The following is a 22,943-nucleotide window of genomic DNA, read 5'->3' as shown; positions in this document are numbered from 1 at the left end:
TTTCGCGTTTTATTGGCGGCTGGCAAAAAACGAATTGATGCATTACTGCCACCAACTGGTACGGAGTGTGGATCAGACGGACAAGAAAGATAGAAACAACTGATAACACTCATTTCTTGAGTTCTGTTATAGAATGTCTATGAGGTTAAAGTATTTTTATTTAGGCTACCTGAGGTTTTGAGTCATTTGCCTTCTCTCTTGCTCATATCTCGGACAGTGTGCCACAACATGCATCCTTTCCTCTCTTCTTCCCACTGTTTTTCAGTCTCTGTTTAATGATGCTCTTTGTTTCGGTCTTGCTGAAGCTAACTACCACATCAGTGATATTTCTGTTGTAGCATTTTTTGCAGTCTTATCTGCTATCTCATGTCCAGTGACATTGACCTTCTCCCTACAAGGTTGTTATGGCCCTTTAAATTAACCCAAAAATGTTGCTGATATTTGCATTCTTCTCGTTCCTAATGACTTTTCTTCCATTTTGACCGTATTGCTGCTGTCTTAAATGCACCCATGCATAATCTCAAAACCTGATTCTGGATGTTATCCAACTTTTTGAGTGTTGTGCTTGCTGCTGACCCAAATACCACACACCCATAATCTAATCTAATCTAATCTAATGTTGATTTTATTAATCTACTGTATATAGCCCTCAGAGCAGTTCTGTCGATGTTAATGTAAAATGTGATTCCAGAGAACAGGTCCACGTAATTACTTTAACATATAGTTTATGCAAAAACCACTAGAAGACACTTTTACTATTAAGAAGTGTGTGCGTGTTCTCAACATCACAACCGCTCGTTGCGCCCGCGGTTGGCAGCCAGGCAGCGTGAGCCTGTGAGCCTGAGCTCAGGGCAAAGGAAAAGTGATGTTAAACACGAATCTTTTCTACACATTTGCAGATCTGCCACGGCAGAAGTGTAGCAAAAGTCACGTGTAAAAAGACAGCCAATCAGAGCTCCTGCCTGAGTTGGAACTGATGACAGACATTTACAGATCTATGTACGCATTTACAGACTACAGAATACAGACATACAGATCTGAACACGCACACACAGATCTGAACACGCACACACAGATCTGATTACAAACACACAAATGATAAAGCACGCACACACATATCTGACTACACACACACAGATTGAGATACGCATTTGCAAATAGTTTTGCAACAATTATAACTCCATATAAACCGATCCTTTCCTACTGTTTTTGTCTCTCTCTCTTTTTTTGTGTGAAATGTCTTTCCAAACAAGGGGGTGTGGCATTACTCATAACCCCTTAAAAAAAACCTTTAAGTCGCCTGTTTCTGTTGTAAAACTTTGCTTTGTATCGAGACATTCAAACCGAAAGTACTGACTTCCATTAAAAAAATAAAAAACAATAACTTTACTCCTTATACATTTATTTTTTGCATACAAATAATGCAACAGTGCCCCCCAGGGACAGATGGATAACCTAGATGATTGTATGAAATACACAATTCTAAATATTTTAAATTAATAAGATAAAGTAAGGAGACGAGATATGTGTATATATAAAGAAAGCGTTTGAATTTATGAATTTATTTTTGTGAATGCGATTTATTGTCATACTTTTATAGGCTACATCTAGACATACAAATGTAAAAGAGGATATTTCGCGGGAATATAAAACATTTGGAAAACATTGCATATCCAGAAATAAATAATAAACCAGTCTCCAGCGGGAGAAGTTTATTTCTAGAGCACATATCAAAACAACAAACATGACCAAAGTGCTTTACAAAGAGATTGTATTAACACACAAGAATGTTCAAATAAAAACACAGAATTTAAGTAAACCGCATGAATAGACTTAATCATTGTAAACAGCATTACATAAAAATAAATAGACAAATAAAATACAAAGAAGATAAAACCTATAACCAGTTAATCCGTCGGAAAAGATGGGGTTTGTGACGAAGCGCTTTATTGGATTTGTATGGCATCCTTTAATACTGATCCTTTGGATGTGTTTGGGCTCGCCGTTCTCAACGTTATTTACATGGTACTGTTCATCGGCAACATTTTCGAAGGATGGCTGTTAGGCAGCTGCTGTCATCCAGCTCTGAGCAGCCTGTGGACCGCAGACCGTTCTAAACACCGAGTTTCTCGAGCTCTCAACAAGAGGTGTGGCTGAACACATCTAGGAGCAGGAAGTACCCTATTATGGAATGGTGACTTTCACATAAACTTCCGGTAGGGTGTGAGCTTGAAGCGAAGACTCTATCAGTCATCAAAAAGCTAATATATATTTTTGTTTTTCATTCCTCGTTTCAAAACAGTAAGCATCTTAAGTAGGCTACTTACCATCGTATCAACAGCTGCTTTCAGTTTCTCCTTACGCGTGTTGTCGTTGGGTTTCCGCTCACATAAAGTTACATTGTAGGCTACGAATACCGACTTTTCTAACGACACTCTACTGTTTTGGATCGGTGCTTTCAGAAAAATGTCCAAGTCTTTGAAGAAGATAGTGGAGGAGAGTCGGGACAAGAACCTGCCAGAGGTGGAGATGTGCGACCGGGGCATTTCGAACATGCTGGACATTCCAGGACTATGTAAGAGAACGACTCAATTTTCACCGCGACACGCTATTAAACATGCTGTTTAACCACCATTATGCTTTAGTTGAAGACAGAGGTGTTGGTAGGATCTTTCAACATTGGGGGCTTAGCCCAGCCTAGAAATATTTTAGATTTTCACCCTATAAGTGCATCAATATGAATTTATATTTAGAGGAAAATGAGATGTGAGACACTGTGCTCGGACTCATTTGAACGGTGACAAACTGTGTTAACTTTGTGCCTTATCTATCTCATACTATCCCCTTCTTCAACTCCTCAGTAGCTCTTCTGGTGTCTCATCTGTCTGTGGTTCTCCTCTCCTAAAGATGATGCAGCATACATCTGCCAACCAAAATCTATCAGATCTCTTATTTTTACAAAGGCAAAGTAAAGTCATTCTATTTTATTTCTGTGTATCTTTCCTATGCTCAAAGTTGTGGGAACTAGAGGTACTGAGGGGGCTGCAGCACCCCCCAAAAAATAAATAAAAAATACAAATAAAATTTACAAGAAGGCCCAAATAATGAAGAATTTTTCAGAATCAGCGCTTCACTAAGTTTACAAAGTTTCTGTTAACTCACAGATTCATAAAACTGAGCAATTTTAATTTTTCTCCTCCCTCATCTCCTTGATGTTGTTGACTGTAGTTGATGTGGCTGCTTTAACCTTCAGTATGTTTGTGTTCAAGTTTGCTGTCTGTAAAAGCTCTCAAATTGTTGTAAATGATTTATTATGATTAGATACATGTTATCTTAGCCACTCAATTTAATACAAGAAACATGAATGTCGTGCACCATTTACTATGACGTCATCATATAGACTGACCACTCAGCACCCCCAACTATGACTGATTTCCCATGGCCCTGCCTACGCGTCACGTTAATATCACAGTGAGTGCAGGCTAGCTAGACCAGTGATTCTCATAGGGTATGCTGCACACTGGTGTGCTTTGGGAGCTGGCCAGATGGGAATTACTTAACTATGATCAGTGGTAAAAGAATTGGTCAGATTTTTTACTTTAATAAAAGTGGCCACAGTGTAAATATATTCCTGTCCTGTCCTGTAGTTAAAATCTTACTTAAGTAAAAGTAACAAAACACACAAGACAGTTTTTTTATGCACTGCTAAAATGGCACAGACAATGCAGGTCTCTGCTACTCACTAGCTGCTATGAGCGAACTAGCTCTCTTCCTGCCAATATCAATACGAATTTGCATTGCCCTGTTGGTTTAAACTGATGTATTTGCAAGGTCTTGCCAGCAAGCCATTTGAGACCGAGGGGATAGATGGACCTGTACAGCGGAAATGTTAAGTCTTGTGCTAAGTAACGAGCTGGTGAATGTAACTGACGCTGACACAGCACTGTGGAGCAAGAGACAAATATGGTAACAACGTGAGATGATGGCCCAGTCAGAAGTAGTCAGTTCAATTTATCATTTGAGATTGTCTATTCATAATAAATTAATTTTCTGTAATCCCTGAGTGGGATTATGTTGGGTGATGCAACGCCGTTTGTTTTGAGCCCTACGACATGAGTGCTATCAGCAAAAAGAGCTAACAGCTTACAGCTGACAGTGCTAATAGCTTACAGCGGAGTTAAACACATTGCAGGACTGAGAGTTTCTGTTCAGAGGAACATGAATTGTTAAATGGTGAACTGCAGTTTAATGATAGTACAAATCAGTACAATGACTGAGACAACTGGGAATGAGAAACAGAATTTGGAATTTTCTTAATTCTGTTTTTTACAGTTAACTTTTCATTTTGTATTAAACCTGTTTCTTTAAATCAATGTAAAATAAATATGATTATATTTTTCCTCAACATTTGAATGCAAATTTTATTATGGCACGAATAACTAACAATGATAGTCAAGACAAGAAACTGTGGAAGTTAACAGCTAACAGGTGAACTCAGATAGTCTTAAAACTGTATTTACTGTAATAACACATTCGATTAAAATGACCAGCAACAAACTGTAGCAACCTATTTAAGCTAACATTAATGTTAGTTTGCTATCAGAGGATGGTAGGATGATTAGCTAGTGCCCCAAACTGACAAATGTAGATAACCCAACGTTACCTGAAATATTGATCTTATATTTATCATATTACAAAGTAGGGATGGGCCGATGAACGAAACAGCCATTGACTACTAATCCCTGACCATCGTAACATCGTGATTTAAAATGCTCCCCACCAGAGAGCCCTATTAAGTGGCGTGTCCACTCAGAGTTGCCGTGGGGCAAGAGTTGTTGTTGTTTGTGATATATTTTCTTATTAAACCAGCTCAGTTAGGCGAACCCCAGACACTTGGTTACATTTGTGGCATCAGTGTTTCTTTTCCCGTAGGCCGCTGTTTCTCTCAGTCATGTCGTTTTTACACACAGTTTTCTTGGCTTAGCTTCCTTGGCTAGTCGGCCAACATTGTTTTATGCATATGAGGCTGAACAAAGTTAAGTTATGGACATGTGGTGCGGAGACAAGGACGCTTTTAAACCTGGCACAGGGATGCATGTCGGTGGATAGTTTCCTCTGCAGGATGAGACAGTTGGAGATTCATGTCAGAGCAATGATGGGAAACAGCGGTGGCTACAGTCATGAGCTAATAAGCAACTGCTGCCTTACGACAACACTGAGGGGACATGCTGCCTTAAATTCGTAAACAACGATGTCATCGTCCATCATGATGTTTCACTGTAGACATCGTCATTTGGCAGACATCGCCAAACCTTATTACAAAGTGTACACATATTCCTGCTTACAACAAGTTGTTTTAGTTTTTAACAATACTCACGTAAGAAAATGAGCCACCACTTCTTTCCTGGACTGGCTGTGTTCCCATGATTTTACTTCATGTCCCTGTTGTGCATCTGTGCTTGCGCTCGTGCATGAGCAATCGTACTGTGCCAAAGCACACCTCTTCCAACCGTGCCCTTTAGCTGTTGTGTGTATTCTCTTCATGTCTGTGACATATTCTACAGATACAGACATTAAAACTGTAGTGAAATGCTGGTATAATGTGCATATGACTGTATATAGGTCATTGTCAGGTCGATATTTGCGGAGAACCACATGCGTGTCGTGGTAGAAATAGAGAATCTCTAGATCAGGCGATGCAGCAGCCAAGCTTGACGCGCGTTCTGCGCATGCGTGAAAAGCAATACCTCTCTGCCGATATACTTCTTGTCGACTACTGAACCTCACAAGAAACATTTTACTGCCAAGCAGTCCAATGCTGTCTATGAAGCACTCTAATTATTTTTACACTCTTGTAAATTTGGCAAATGTAATACATTAGGTAATTCCTTCTTCTATATAAAAACAATGGGCCTCATGCAGCAACATTCTCTAAAATTTCTTATATCTACTCTTACTTTTTAAGAGAAAAAATAAGTCATAAAAATAAGTAAATAAGTCAATTCCAGATGCACCAAACTTTCTTACCATCCAAATCTGCTCTAACCCAGGTGTGCTGAATGATGAATCCCACTTGATCGTAAATTGGAGGCATGTGGCCAATTGTTTGTAATTAGCATAGGTAATGCCCACTAAACACCATATATAAGGGCAGGTGTTGTGCCGTGTGCAAATAGCTGACACTGGCACAGCGACTGAAGAGATGCCACCAAAAAAGGGTAGTAAGAAGAAGAGGAAACTGAGGTATTGTTAAATCAAATAAAACAACGTGAACATGTGACCTTCCACAGTATCAGCACTAGCGGTACAGGAACTTAAGAAACACAGCAAGTGCAAAACATCTGTGATGCTGTGAATTGTGCGCTCTACCACGGAGCAGGTGCACACGTGCCAGTGGTTGTAAGAGCCCTCCTGGGGATTTGCCAGGGGGGTCATCAGCCACGGAGTGAGGGCATAGCCTTGGTCACCTATGTTACATTTTTTATATTGAGTTTTATAAAAGTTCAAATGGATGGTGGTTTTTAGAATTACAAATCACTTACCAATCAGCCACCCATCTCCACCAGCTCCTTGAGCCAGACGCATCCCCACAGAACTATTCTGCAGCACAAAGGAGTCGTGTGCTCCCCATGGCCAACGGGCCAACGCATTCATAAGGTGGCAGTTTGCATCTTATACTATTAAGACGTCAATAGACTGATACAGCTTTCGGTTGAGGAATGGGAATGGATCTGGAGAGGGTGCTTTGATCTGTATATGCATGCAATCTACAGCACCATTGATATTTGGCAATCCAGCTACAGCAAAAAAACACTCTTAATCTCTGCCTGCTGGTCAGCAGTGTACTGGATCAATATGTTCTGGGGCATGAATGATACCACTTTCAGTACTCTCGGAAGCGCACAGCTCGAAGAGGACTGTGAAATGCCTGACCTGTCTCCTATCTCTCACACGAATTGACTGGTGTGTGTTTTGCCTAAATTGAGGCTCCAGGTTATTGCAAAAATCCATAAACAGTGCTTGTGGCAATCTCAAACAACTCAGCAGCCATAAAAACATGCTCTCTGCGTAATGCCTGGTTTGCCAAAACGTCTAGTAGCAGTAGGTAAGCGATGATTCAGGTGCTGAATGCAGGCAATCATCCCAGGGTTTTAATAGTCTTAATTAGGATCAGTTGACCAATAGTATTTTTAACCACGGATTAAACAATCCAATCATTAAAATTCTTCTACAACATATAGGCTGATAATCTAATTTGATATTATGCGTTTTTTGATGTTCCTATAATTTAAAACATATGTTTCCGTGCATTGGACAAACAAACTGTAGACTGTGTAAACAAAATGTTTTTCTCTTGTTTTGGTAAGAGTGCTCTCGACCACTCTTCTTGAGAGAAGAGCGAAAATAAGAAAACATTGGTGAATCCCAGAAATCAATTGGTACTGACAAAATAAAATAAAATCATGGATACAAGCAAAAATAAGAGAACATTTGTTCATATATTGCTTCTTGCATGAGGCCCATTGAGTCAGTTTGTCTAGGTGTGTTGCTGTGCCAGTGTGTAGGATGCTCTGTGACTGGATAAATTATATGCTTTGTTAACAGCTGAACCGCCTGTTCCTGACTAGGTGTAAGATTGACGACTGAGTTAGCTTAAGACCAGGCGTAAGCACTGTTGGTGCAACTGAACATTTATGGGAGCACTTCAAGACTGAGAAAGCCAAGTATTGTGTGACATCACAAGAAGCTTTATGGAACACTGTCAATCATGCTGTGGTCACATCAGTCATGAGGTTTTGCACCAACTTGTGGAGTCATTAAAGATACTCTGAAGGATTTTTCAAAGATTCAACTTTTCACTCAAATTGTTAAGCTCATATTATTGTTTGTAATAAATTTGAAACAAATGCAAAACAGAAGTATTTTGACGAGTGGTCTCTGACTTTTTGACTCTAATAATCTTTTGTCTGAAGTTTATCTCTCCTTACTCAAGTCTGGCCCTCTGATCTACTGGCTCAGTTGGTTGGTCGAAATGTACAAAAATGATCCATATAAGTGCCTTTTCTGTGTAGATCAACTACATGTCATGATTTTTAAGCATTTAAATCTAGATAATAGATAAATAAGATTTGCATTGCCTTTTTTATCACTTTTTTATCACTTTTATTTCTTTGCCTTACTAATATTGCCATTTTGTGTTTTGCATTTTGTGTTTTGCCTTCCTTTTTTTAACTTCTCCTTAGGCGAGCCTTTCTTGTGTTTGGCTTGTTTGGCTTGAATGTTATGTGTTTATTCTGTTATATTGTCTTCCTGAGTTTCCTGCTTCTGCTTGTCTGTCAAAGCACTTTATAAACTGCAAAGTTTATTTTTATTAATATTATTATTATTATGAGTAAACAAACTGCTGAGTTAGTTGATGTTGATGTTCTATGTCATTTCAGTCACCCTGTCTAACATCACTCAGCTGGTCCTTAGCCACAACAAGCTCTCAGGTAAGCTGCTTCCTCCATCCTCCATGCTCTCACAGACAGCAGCAGTGAATTCAATCTGTGGAAGTGTGACATCACTTTCTACAACAGGACAGGAGCTATGTCAAATTTGTAGCAAGAATGTCCTCATTATACCAAAATATTTACCAATAATTAATAGGCCTGGAATGGTATGCAACATGATTTCAAAAGTTAGGCAACAGCAGTTGCAGAATTTAACATCTATTTACCATCCTCAAAACAATAACAAAGTAATTAGTTCATTCTCAATTGGAGTTAGGTACTCAGTTCTTGACTTGCCCTAATACTTCACACACACAATCCACATAATCTAGTTGTTTGTAAATAATGGGTCTGTAACATTACCCAGACACAGGCCCAAATTTTGACGATATTATTCTAATATCCTTGAAACTTTAGTATGTGGAAGTGTTGATATTCATTGCATATATAAAGATGTTATATTACTGCTTCATCGTTTTATGTTTTTTTTAAATATAGCTATTTTTTTGTACTTTTCACTGGCTGTGCTGCTTTCAGTGGTTTTATTTCATTAGCAGATATTTGTACTGTGTTGACTTCAAGGTTTTCTATCTGCCTGATACCTGTAGAGCCTGTTCGTCACTGGGTTCTGGAAATGTGCAAGTTGAAATGGCTTGGTTCATTGCATACCAGATGTCATTCTGTTCTGTATGTTTGGACAAATTCTTAATCTTAGTTCTTAAACTCAATACACAAATATTATTTCACAGTTATAAACTCTCTGAACTGATTTCTGACAACAACTCAGCCAAACAAAAATTCAACTTCTCCATAGGCTGTTTTGTGACAGTTGGCCTCTGCCTCTAGGATTTTCCAATGGAGCAGGGCTCCATGATCTCTCTATAACATCAGACTGCTTAATGATGAAATAAATTATGATTGCCCATTCTGGTTATATTGCAATCCATTTTGCAGTAACCCACCCAAACCTGTTTCAGTTGGGATTATTCCAGACTTACTTTATTGGTTTCAATTGATGTATTGGTTTTAATGTATTTTAATTTAGAAATTAGCTCAGAATTTGAAATTGTGAAATATTACATGTGTTTTGTGAGTATTGTATGTAATGTGTGTAAGGAATTAAGATTAATATGTTGTCCAGACACACATAACTAGATGACATCATCTAGTATGCAACAGACCAAACCATTACAAGATGTAACTTTCCAGAACCCAATGAAAACAAGGGTGAGTAGGTATCAGACCAATAGAAAACCTTGAAGTCAACACAGTACAAATATCTACTGATGAAACAAAACCACTGAATGTGATATATCAGCCAGTGAAAAGTGTGAAAAATTTGCGAATTAAAAAACTTCATAAACAATGAAGGAATGATATAGCATCTTGATTTTTTTAATATATATGCAATGAATATCAACACTTTCACATACTAAAGTTTCAAGGAAATTTAAATAATCCTTCTTGGGAAAATCTACACTCAAAGTAACCCAATAAGTGGGTTTTTTTAAGCTGTAAAGCTATATTTAACCAGATCTGTGGCACTCAGTTTTTTATGCAGGACCAAATAACTTCACATTAATAGGATACAGAACCAAAATTTGGTTGAAAGAAATTGAACTACTAGTGGAGATATGAATTTTTGAAAATGACAGATTGTTCATCCTGGTAAAAAGTGACTTCCTGTTTTGCAGCTGCTGATATACAGAACATAAACATGAAATACTAACCCATCCTGTTGGCGGGTGTTTTAAATAATCAATTAAGTTTATCAGCTATTCCTCCTGTGCACATGCGCATGTTAGTGTAGAGATACCCATATCATTTATACTGCTGGAGGATTGCTACAGGCAATGTCATTAATATTTTCCTCATTAAGGATGTATTTCATGCCTCTCATCCCACCTGTTATTAATCAGAATCCTAATTTTTATGACCCGTCCCGTCTGATCCATGGACTGAGATCCATGCACACACAACAGGACGCGCAGCAGCGCTCCTCCTCCACCCCAGTCAAATATCAGTGTAATTTTTATATGCAGTCAAACAGAGTTGTTGATGTGACAGATGATTGTGAAACGGTGGGGCAGAAGGTCCAGCAGCCGAGGACCACATACATGTCCCTCAACGAAGATGAGTGCCACTGTTTAATATGTGCCAGACCTGGTGCACCTGGCCTTTTAAAGGGCATGTGAGTCTAGTTTCACTTATGTTACACCCTAAACACACCCATGACTACTTCAGAGTCTAATACAACCCCTTAGCGCGGCATACACCTCACTTTGCGCCCAGATAATCCGCCTTTTTACCAGCAAAATGAACTTGGACACACCCTAAATGCACTAGTGCCTTGCACTTTAGACTAAGCACCATAGACTGTTTTAATAGGGCCCTTTATGTTTGTACCACTCAAGTAGTTTACAAACCACAGAACAACTTTTGAAAACAACCCTATGGTAACCATCCTGTCTGTGTAACATAACAGAGTGGTCAACTGTGTCAAAAGCCTTTGATAGGTCTAAGAATAATGCAGCACAGTATTCTTTAGAGTCAGTTGCATTTATGATATTATTTTGAACCTTTATAGTAGCAGCATTATTTTCTGAAACCAGACTGTAAGTCATTTAAAATTCTATATCTTGATAAAATTCCTTTAATTGGTAATTTATGAGCCTCTCAACACCTTAGCTTAAACTTAAAGTTTAGATATGGGCCTATAATTGTTGGAATTGGATAGATCTCCACCCTTCAATAAAGGAGTGCCTTCAACACCACAGATATAATCCCATTTCTATAGTCAGGTTTAACATGTGCGTCATAGGTTCAGCAATATACTAGCAGATCAGCAATCTGTAAGAAGTAGGGGAACTACAATTATTTTATAAAGATAAAATCACAAAACCGTGTTTAAATGAAATTTTGTAGTGCTGCAGAGATGCTCTGGCCTACAAAACTTGTTCTCCAGATGAAGTTAAACATGTTTGTTTGGCAATGCCACATCATCATGATTTTACTAGTTTTTCCAATGACAATGAAAATTGTGATGTAAAATTTAAACATCTCAATCGCAATATCTGTCAAAATAATCACAATATCACTTTTTTTTCCAACAATATCTTAATTTATTTTCAGAGCAGTTTAACACCGATAACCATCAGAACAAAATAATCCCGCACCCAACCATGTAATACATGCCCGTCTCCCCCTACCCACCTATAGACAAGAAATTAAGATTAACTAAAGTACAGGAAAAAGAAAAAACCCAGATGAATAAAGTGAATTGCAGAAAGAAAGAGAAAAAAATAACTTAAATAAATACACAATAAGGAAAAAGAGGAAAAGACTGTACTTACACACACTCACATTAATACATTATGCTGGTTGAGGACAATATTCAGTTGAATTGGTATCAGATCATTTTATACCAAATAACATACATCTTGTCCAGGTGAACTGCAGAGGGCTACTTATAGACCATCCCCAGGTGCTTCCATTATATGGGATAAGTCTTTATTTGCTAGAAAATCCCTGAAGGGGCCCCAGATGTTGTCGAAGGTTGATTGCTTACCCCTGATTGCATATGTGATCTTTTCCAAGGGCAGAGTAGTTGTTAATTCTGAAATCCATTTAGCTATCCTTGGCCTATCCACCTCCTTCCAAGTTACTGCAATGACTCTTTTGGCCAACAACAGGCTAATTTCTAGAAATAGTCAGTGTTTCCTTCTTATATTGCAGTCAGCTGGGTAGATACCTAATAAGAAAAGTTTAGGTTCTAAAGGTATTTTTATGGCTAATATGTCCTCAATGCACTGCTTCACTTGTTCCCAGAATTTCTTTATTTGAGAACATTGCCACAAACAGTGAAATATTGTGCCCTTTTCCCTTTCACATTTAATGCAAACATCTGGTATAATACTGTTGAATTAATTGAGTTTATCTGGAATCATATACCTACGCATTAACCAGTTGTACTGCAGAAGTTTAAGGCGTGTGTTCACTGTTTGTGATTGTGCTTTGACACAAGCCCTCTCCCACTCCTCAGTAGTGATGCTGTCCTGTAAGTCCTCTCTCCATGCCCTGAGCTTATTTACTGACGTTTCTGAGGATTCCCCAACCAGTTCATTATATATTTTGGAGATTAAGCCCCTTCCCTGGCAATCCTTCACCATCATTTCTTCAACTATCGACAGGATAGGAATAGACAGCAACTGGTTTTGTTGTGTTCTAATGAAATCTCTCAGTTGTAAATATTTAAAGAACTGGTTGCGAGCTATGTCGTATTTTGACAGCAATTTTGTCAAATGACATCAGATGTTTACCATCATGACTGTAAAGATCTTTTTTATTTTAAAACCCCCCTCTCCTCCTGGAGGGAAGAAATCATTTCCCCATATCAGACTAAATAATGAGAGAGAGTCAGCTTCTTTAAAGTATTTCCTAACTTGGTGCCACACACTAATCATGTTTCTAGCTATAGGATTCTTGGTGTTCTTTTTGAGTTTCTTAATATTAGCTGAGTACAGGTAAATGGGCAAAGGCAGGTTTAGCGTATAACCTTCCATCTCTCTCCACAGAGGCACATTCTCCTCTGAGTAATAGAACGTCAGCGTTCTTAACTGTGCAGCCCAATAGTACCATAGCTGGTTTGGGCATTTAAGCTCCCCTCTATCATAGGGCAAGTACAACAGTGACAGGCTCAACCTGGGGCGTCTATTATTCCATAAAAACCCGATGAAAAGTGTTTTTAGATGAGAGAATAAATTGCTTGGTGGCGGCAGTGGTAAATTTTGGAATTAATACAACAGCTTAGGAAGTACATTTATCTTGAGAATATTTATGTTCCCCATTAATGACATTGGTAAAGCTGCCCATCTGTCTAATGAATTTGAAACCTCTTGCACAACTGGTCTGTAATAAGTTTCTATAATATTACTGAGCGCTGGTACAATTTGAATGCCTAAATAAGTGAAGTGGTTGACAACTTTAAATTGTGCAGCTACTTCTGGTGAATTTTCCCTTTCTTCTTGGTTTAATAACATAATTGATGTTTTAGATTTGTTAATCTTATAACCAGAGATCTTACCATATTCCTTAATCAAGTCTAGCAAGGCAGGGATTGATTCATTGGTATTTTTGAGAAAAACAATTATATCATCTGCATATAAAGCCAGACGGTGCTCCCTCTGTCCCACAGTTATCCCAGAAATTTTAGCATGTGACCTTGCAGCAATTGCCAAAGGTTCAATTGCCATAATGAACAGCAATGGGGACAGAGGGTCCCCCTGTCTACACCCTCGATTTATTTTGATAGTTTTTGAAATATTATTATTAGTCAAAATTTCTGCATATGGTTCCTTATAGAGTAGTCTTATCCAATTACAAAAACTCTCTCCCAAGCCAAAGCATGCCAGAATCTCAAACAAATAGGACTATTCAACTCTGTCAAAGGCTTTTTCAGCATCCAGTGACAGCAGGGCAGTATCTGGCGCCCCCTTTTGGTCATAAAGAATATTCAAAATCCTTACAAAAATACATTATGGAAGCCTTGTCTGCTGCGAATGAAACCATTCTGATCCCTCCCAGTTATCTTGGGTATTATTTCTTCAATCCTCCTCACTAAAATCTTACAAAGTATTTTTAAATCTTCATTTAGAAGACTGATTGGCCTGAAGTTCTCACATTTGTTATTTGGTTTACCTGCCTTCGGGAGCAGGGTGATTAGTGCTCCTCTTAGCTGTCCTCTGATGGCAAAATACCATTTTGAAAGGACTCTATAAACATTTCTAAAAGTGGAGTCAGCAATTTATTTTTGAATTTTTTATAGATTCAAAAATGGAAGACCATCACAGGGTTTCCTCCAGGATTTTTGTAAACCGTGGGGGAGGTCTGCCCAGGTGGAAGAGGGAGGGTGACGACGATGATGACAACATGAATTTTGAAATGTGAAATTATGACTATTTCAAACTGAATGTTTTTCTAAATACATTATTTACTATAGGGTTTCCGGTACATGAATTGAAAATAATAATTGAAAATAGGATCTTGCAGTATCACTAGGCCAAAACAACAAACACAACAACAACAAATTAAAGATATATTTCAAAGTTAAATAACTAAACTAGTCTATACTGAAATGTTAGGAATATTTAAATATTACACTTATCACGGTACACATCATTATCATTTCTATTGACTTGAGGGAATAACATCACGATAATAAATCAACAACATTGAGCCTCTCCTTTATGTAACGTTACCTGACTCTTCCTCTGGAACCTTTCTCTTCTTTTGAAAATAGTTTAATATACTCATCTGAAAATGTAACCAGAAAAGAGTCATGGCAGAAAATGACCTGGGCATTACCTAAGCTAACGTTATGTCGTGCTGTTCAAAACATGTATCTGAAACGTAACGGGTTTCCTCTATCAATAGAAAATTACGTTTTACAGTTAAAAATTAATCTACAACAAAATAATATCTCTCTCTACTGTATAACCAAAGACTCGACATGCTTTATTAGGCCTAAAGTAATCTCTCCTTAACAAGTGTCAATGGTACAAAAATAAAATAAAAATAAAAATCTCTCTGAAATAATGATAGAAATAATGCGTATCCTGTATTAACCAATCAATAACACATTTATCCCGACCAGTGATGCTAATCTGACCACTTTTTTCAGTAACGAGTAATCTAACGCGTTAATATTTCCAAAAACAGTAATCAGATTAAAGTTACTTATTCAAGTCACCGTGCGTTACTATTATTTGTGTCATTTTCCTTAGTAAAAATATATATTTTTGCTTTCTTCTTGCGTCTCGGGGAGTGATGTCACGTATGCGACAAGTCACGTTTTCAGCATGAGGACAACTCACGTGTAACACCACGCAGCATCACAAACACATCAACAATGTAGGGAGGTGAGAGATGCGCGTTATCGAGCTGGAAATACAGTCATTATTTTGAGTTCGTGTCAGCTAAAGATGAGAATATTAAGGTTCGTTGTACACTCTGTGCTGGCGACAAAGTACTGTCAAGCTTCAAAAACACAACGTCAAATTTGAAGAAACATTTGGAGTCGCAGCACAGTTAAGTTTACAGAGCAAGCCCCACCAGGTGGTGTTAAGCAGAGAGCTGTGAGCAAAGCCACGGCCTCGACTTCTGCAGGAGGTCCCCCACCTCCCAAACAACAGAAGCTGGACTTCTGCAGGAGGTCCCCCACCTCCCAAACAACAGAAGCTGGACTTCTGCAGGAGGTCCCCCACCTCCCAAACAACAAAAGCTGGACTTCGGTGCTAAACAAGTAAGTGGGGGAGAGTTGAAGAAGTTGGTTGGGCGGTATGTTGTAGAGGAAATGCTGCCCTTAAACGCGGTTGACTCGAAAGTAACTTGTAATCTAACTTAGTTACTTTTAAAAACAAGTAATCAGTAAAGTAACTAAGTTACTTTTTAAAGGATAACCAGTAATCAGATTACTTTTTCAAGGTAACTGTGGCAACACTGAACTCAGGATTTTTTCTGTAGCCTAATCCATCTATAACAGTATCGTTTTCACGGGTTTGAACAAACCTGTATCAAATATAACCTAGCTTAGGTACCTTTCCTTCACCCTTTTCTCTCCCTCCACGTCGGACTGTCGTCTCTACTCTCTTCGTCTTTCGCGCGCCGCAGCCAGACAGGCAGGTGGTGACTCCGGTGTTGGTTTTTCAAAATAAGGGTATTTGCAGCGTAGCGTCACATTTCATGAAAAACACCATGTTTTGTGCCAACATTCACATTTCATACAATAATTTACATTAACATAAACATAAAACAACATAAAAACAAGGTAAAAAACAACAACAAAAAAACATTATTCTGAAGGTGTGGCGGCTTTTATTTTGCCGTGGCGGTGCGCCACAATCAATTACATGTAGAGGAAACCCTGCATCAGGCCCAGGGGTTTTACAATATCACTTTTTGACCATATCGTGCAACCCTAGTCTAGACCATTAGGACCAGCTGATTTCTTGGTGTTTTTAATTTTAAGAGAGTAATATACTTAATTTAATGCTACAGGACCAAAATCCAAAGGCATGTTTTCCTTCGACATGGAAAAATCTTGAGTCATTTCTAAACAATAAACTGGAAGGTATTAAATGCTGATTTAAGGTATTTATGATAGATACTTTTACTACTATTTTTCAACCATAATGACTTTGGAATCAAGCTGTTTCTGGTGCCTGAAGACATCAACTTATAAACCCTCCAAAATTTAGAAGGGTTATTCAAGCTGTCACATATTGCTTTAACATGAAAGTCTGCTTTAGCTTTACCTATCAGGTAAATACATTTGTTTCTTAGATACCTAAAACGTATCCAGTCTGAGTTACTTTTAGATTTTCTTACAGTTGCCCAAGCAAGATTTCGCTCATGAATGATATCTAAAAAGCTGTTCTGAGAACCACAGATTATCGCATGCTTTAATCTTGTATTTTCTAAGAGGAGCTAAAAATAATTATTTAAAATAATTAAATGCCATTTCAGGGTCTGGACTCAGACATACTTGGTACAGTCACATAAGTAAAGATCATGTGAAAAAGGCTTGTTGACAAAATGACTTAAGATTTCTCAAGGTTATAATACGTGTTTTTAACTTTGGAAGCTTTGTGTCTCTCACTGCAGAACTACGCAGTAATCGCTGATGTTATTTGCAAATACAGCAGTCGCTTTATATTTACATTTAGAACATTTGTCAAAAACAAATCAGAAATGTTTACTTTTCAGGATGTTTTGGATTTGGTATGTCGGCAGGTCTATAATTTGTGTCAGAGTCACATAAACATTTAAAAGGACTGGAGCGGGACGTCCTGTTTGAGAGGAAAATGGACTAGACGCACTGAATGAGAGCTCCAGTAAACTACACATTTTTATACTATTCCGTCCTCTAACTTTCACATCAGTATGTAAGTATGGCTCTTTTTGAAATGGCTTCAAAAAGTACAAAGTCAAGCAAAAAAGAGGATGCAAACATTATGTTAACTTTGGAGGCTATCACCACGCTGCTTGAGTGGCACCGGAAGGCATTAGCCATCGAGTTTAAAACTTCCTTTCGTCAGCTCGACTCAAAGTTAGACCAAGTAAAGCTCACAGTGCAGGACCATGACCAATGTGTCTCTTTGTATGGAACCCGCCGCAGAGGACCTTGGTCAGCAAGTCGTGGAACTTGAGAACGTTTGTTCCACCCTGCGTGGCGACAGCAGGAGACTGAAGGCTAAAGTGTCCGACTTGGAGAGCCGAAGTCGGCGACAAAACATACGCATGTCAAACATGTCTACCGGAATCCACTGAAAGCGGACGGCCCACTGAGACTGCGAGAGGTATTCGGGAGTGAGATGTTGCCATCCTCTTCAGAAATTGACAGGGCCCATAGCTGCCTAAACGCCAAACCTACCCCCGGTACGCGACCGTAGCCAGTCATTCTCCATCTACATCGATACCAGACAAAGAATCTCCTCATCAGAGAGGCACAGCGGAGGGGGAAATTTGAATTTCGCTGCCAACCAATTTGGATTGTGGAGGATTACATCCCTAAAGTCCTCAGCCAACAAGCAGAATATAGAGATGTCATGACAGAACTTAATTTAGGTTCTATGAAAGTTTTAAACGGCCAGTAGGTAACTTTCAAGCTGCAGTCATATTTGTTAAGGCATGTTAACCACCCATGTTAGTTTTTTGTTACAAACTATGTAGTGCACTGTTTACCTATTTCAGTTATTCCAAAGTTGATATTCGGTCTCCATAGTTATTTCTTTGGACTGTTTGGTTAAACCAAAATGTTACTATAGAGGTGCTAAAATTTTGTTTTTTTAGTACATGATACTGGAGGAATGGTTTGTTTTGTGTAAGACAGGAAGACTAATCTCTGTAAAATTTGTTTGGAAGAGCTTGCTGCTTCTTTTTATTTATTTTTTTCAGCTTTCTTGGGTGGAGAGGGGGGTTATGTCAGTGCCAGTAACACTTTAACAATTTATATAAATTCATCATTACACATTAGTAATTTTCAACGTGCCCTTACCTGTTGCTTTGCTTTCAGTCCGTCATTTGGATCATTGCCTTTACATCACAACTTTATATTTTTCTTTATTATGCATGGATAGTCACATAAAGCTAGTGAGCTGGAATGTCTAAGGTTTAAACCACCCTGTGACCACCTTAAACAACTCAAAACAGAAATGGCCTTCATGCAAGAAACCTATATCCGTAGCTCAGACAACGTCCGTTTCTGATCAGGTTGGGCAGGGGTTCCACACACACACACACACACACACACACACACACACACACACACACACACAAACGTGTATATATAACATAACAGGCCAAAGAAATATATATTTATATACATGTTGATGAAGGTTTCTTAGTCATCCAGGTCATGGTAATTCATGGTATCGTAGGCAACTGGACGTGTTTCAGTTCCTTGAATACGTTTCACCTCTCATCCAGGAAGCTTCTTCAGTTCTCACTAACTGGAGGGGCGTTTGCAGGCTTTTTAACTCTGCGTGGGTGTGACCTTACAGAGTCAGAGCTCACAAGTGTCCTTAACGACTCTCAGTCTTCAGTTCCAATTATTTCTAGACCAGCAATATGCTTGGAGGCGAGAAGGTGAGGCCTTTAACCCCAAGAACACCATACCTACTGTCAAGCAGGGTAGTGGTAGTATTATGCTGTGGGGCTGTTTTTGCTGCCAGTCGATCTGGTGGTCTAAAGAAAGTAAATGGAATAATGAAGAAGGAGGATTTTCTAAAATCATCAGCCAGAATCAATGACAGCCAAGTGTTGTGATGTAATTGTGTTTTGTACCAGCAGAGGTCACCACAGACTCATTAACACACTCACACTAACCTGTTGTAACTGTGCTAGAAAACATTTAAATAATAGGTCATTTTGAGCTCTAACTTATTTTTCCTCCTGGGGAAAGCACACCTCATAGTAAAGTATGAAACTCTTGTCAGTGAACTATAAAAATTAGGAAGTAGGAATTATAACGGTCGAAGGTGATGCAGTAAGTTTACCACAGAGATAAACCAGTTTTCTCCCCTCCTCTGAAATTGTGCCTTCAGTCTACAGTCTTTCTTTTGTCTATGAGAACAATTAAAGTCTGCAAAAGTAGCACAATTTCTCTTGTTTTTAGGTTAGTTTAATCTATTTTAAGTTGTCAAAGTGATTGTATTTTCATGACTTTAAATGATTGGATCACTGCTGAATATCCCACTATCCACATTGGTATTAGAAATAAACAACATAGTTAAGTAAATTGCTATTCCAAATAGAATCAGATAAGATCTTGTTGAGGTGGACTTTTGATACCTATTTTTTTTTTCATCTTTTGAGATGCACTTTTTCCGCACTGATTCAGTGACATGTTCACCTTGTCGTGTTTTCTAATCTGCTGCAGGTGATGAAAAGATTACACACATCTCACTCTGCTAGGTTATTTATAGCCCAGATCAGACAGAAATGGGGATAACATAATTGGCGTAGTTGCTCACCTGCAGGCACTCAGTAACTCCAGCCTTGTAAAGTATAATCTCAGCTGCCCCACACTGTCAGCAACCTCTAAAAAGTAGCAGGAAATATAACTGTGTGTTTGTTGTATCTGTCCCTCTCTCTTCCATTTTATCCAGTCTCATAAATAGAACAGCAAGTTTTAGGGCATGTTTTCACCAGTGTCCATTTGTAAGTTGGTTGCTTAGATTGTCAGCAGGATTACACATAAACTACTGGACTGATTTCCGCAATTCTTGGATGGAGTATGGGTCTCGGCCCAGAATAGAGCCCATCAACTTTTGATGAGGATCTGGATGAAGGGAAGGATCCAGGAATTTTTTCTCTTTCTTTAACATTGTGAGATAACATTCCTGACATTTTTGTTAATTTCTCAGGGAATAATGGGTCTGGTGGAAATTGATGGAACAAACTAGACATATACTGGTGACTGGTCTCTATCAGTGAGTACAATTTGATGCAGATCCTAATAAAAATCTATTACTCTTCCACAACATAGTGGACATTGTGATTCCATCTGCATTGTTTTTGTTGTCCTAGTCATTGACTGGTTCAAATCTGGTGGCCTTCAAATTTGGTTAGGACAGTTATTGGATTAGGCTTGATTGAATTAAACGGAACTGTTGGGCCTTGGTTGAGGTATGCACTTGACTGAGTGCCAGTATTTTTCTTAGAATTTCTCTATGTTGCACTTCTATTTTTGGAAGAAGCAACTATAACCATATTTCCTCTCTGGGATCAATTAAGTATCCAATTCCTGATTCCCATGTCACATTAATGTTGTGAAAGGAACATTTATTAATCGACATAAACTAAAAACTCACTCACATGCTTTTTGGCCGTATTTCCTCATGTTAAAATGTTTTCATTTGCCAGCTTTAATCTGTTCAGGTCCTTTTTTTTTTCCTACCGTCACTGAAATTGTACAACACAGTCAATCAAGTCAAATCAAATCAACACGTGCAATGTTTTCTCAATGGAATAATCATTCCAATATGCTGTGCAATGTAACTTCTAATTCTGTCATGCGTGCATAAATATGGTATCAAATGTCTGTTTGAGGTAAGAAAACGTATTAATTATCGTTAGGAGATCATTTTTCCTCCATCTCGGACTCAAAGTGGTGCTGCACTTGAGAGCAGTGTGTTTTTTAAGCCTGTATTGATGCAGACTCATTGTTGAAGGGCTTTGTAACCAACCCCCCTTGGCAAACTGGTTTAGTAATGACACTCAATTTGGTGGACCCTCCGAATGTGAAAAAAAACGGATTGAGAGTGGGTAGGGGTAAGGTGTATGGGCCGGATTGGAATTGGGCAAAAATACCACCTGACATGCCATGTGCAGGGTTTTTCCTGGCACCAAATTGGGTGGTGGTGGGAATCACTGCCACCACCCTATATGGGCAGCGAAAAATTTTGATTGGTCATTTTCATAAATTAAATTTGTGCCCATTAACCACAATTTCAGATATTTTAGGCTGATCAGTTTATAACAACTCATAAAGATAGCAAAATGTGTCCTCTCAGTAAGTGTATTTTATTTAAGTGTGTTCCAGTGGTTCTTAAAATAAAATATAACAAAAATAAAAGTATACGACTACCTGAAAAGAAAAATATAGACCTACAACATACAACATTTAATGTAGAACCACAATTTATTATTATTGTTATTATTATTATTATTGTTATTATTATCATTATATGTTTGTTGTTATATTTACATGAATGATTGTGAAAAAGAAATGTGACTTTAGGGCCATTTAGACAATCCTGCAGAATGTTTCAATAAGATCATTGCATTATTTGGATTTATTCATACATAGCCTTTTTCAAATACATAGGCTTACCCCTAAATTCCACCAGATCCGTGTTCGGTCCGTCTCCGCTCTGCCAGGGCAGCGGAGCTGATAGGTTTCACTCTAGTCTATGTGTTTACTTCCACTGGCTCCGCTGTGTTGCGTTTCTACTCCTTTGCAGCTCCGGTAGTCGGGACCCTTCCGTAGCAGATACGCTACTATTTCTTCTGTTTCTATTTATGCCGGAGCACGGCACAGCAATTCAGCAGAATTCAGCAGCCGAAGTCACACACCGAAACAACAACATAACATCCGGTTAATTTTCATAATGAAACACTCCGTGTTGACACCAGCACAAAAATCGAATCCTTCGGTTGGGAACACTTCTTGTTTTGTGTTTATAACACATATGTATAACTTTATTCCAGGACACATTTCATTAGGCACTGAAAAGGAAACTTGTAAAATGCATCAATATGTATTAAATAGTAGGCTAATAACAACTTGTCTGTCAGTGGGATCATTTGTAAGCTTAAGCAAATTTTAACTGAACACATAGCTGCTATAGCCTATAATTAATTAAATGTCGATCTTACCGCTTCCGTGTGCTCCTCAAGTTAACACTGCTTGCCACTTAAGGATCATGAAGGCCAAACAGTTGGTCGATTTTTTTTTTGTATTAGGAAACTGGAGCCTCTTATGCCAGCTTCCTTTTCTCTGTAAGCTTTTCAGCTCCTCCTTTACTTTTTGCCATTTTCATATAATTTCACCTGGCAATATATGAATAGATAAGACACAGGTTGTCACTCAAAACCAACCGTAAAAGTGAAGTACAACCAGGCAAAGTGGTGTATATATAGTTGCTAGCTTGAAACGCTATACTAGAGGTTGATACGGGTGGAGCTTTTAACCTGCTTATATGACTATAATGATCGATAAAGCGCTAGGGCCTGTGAAAAGGTAAGACGGGCCAGTGTAAGTGAAAGGATCTGACCAGCTCAACAATGCAGCAGCCCACCTGGACTTGCCCCGGTGTGCCAGATGGCCAGTCCACCACTGCACCTGTTCAGATATCAGGACATTGACTGACACCGAAAATTCCTTCGGAC

At 38.5% G+C, this 22,943-nt stretch overlaps 1 protein-coding gene across 3 annotated transcripts in view; it reads left to right on the top strand.

Annotated features, from left to right (window-relative positions):
* The first annotated feature begins 2,209 nt into the window (after positions 1-2,209).
* rsu1 (Ras suppressor protein 1) overlaps positions 2,210-22,943 on the top strand; it is a 110,522-nt gene continuing 89,788 nt past the window's right edge. The window contains exons 1-3 of one of the 3 annotated variants that reach the window (XM_073488545.1): positions 2,210-2,301; positions 2,463-2,575; positions 8,442-8,492. In XM_073488545.1, the coding sequence (XP_073344646.1) occupies positions 2,467-2,575; positions 8,442-8,492 (160 nt within the window). In that variant the 5' untranslated portion in view covers positions 2,210-2,301; positions 2,463-2,466. Of the gene's footprint in view, positions 2,302-2,386; positions 2,576-8,441; positions 8,493-22,943 lie in introns of those variants that run through there. The other 2 variants (XM_073488543.1, XM_073488544.1) reach the window with 2 other exon arrangements.

Source organism: Pagrus major, chromosome 19, assembly GCF_040436345.1.
Source record: "Pagrus major chromosome 19, Pma_NU_1.0".
In the NCBI taxonomy this organism is placed as follows: Eukaryota; Metazoa; Chordata; class Actinopteri; order Spariformes; family Sparidae; genus Pagrus; species Pagrus major.
The sequence above is the reverse complement of the archived record's forward strand: the minus strand, read 5'-3'. Positions and strand labels throughout refer to the sequence as shown.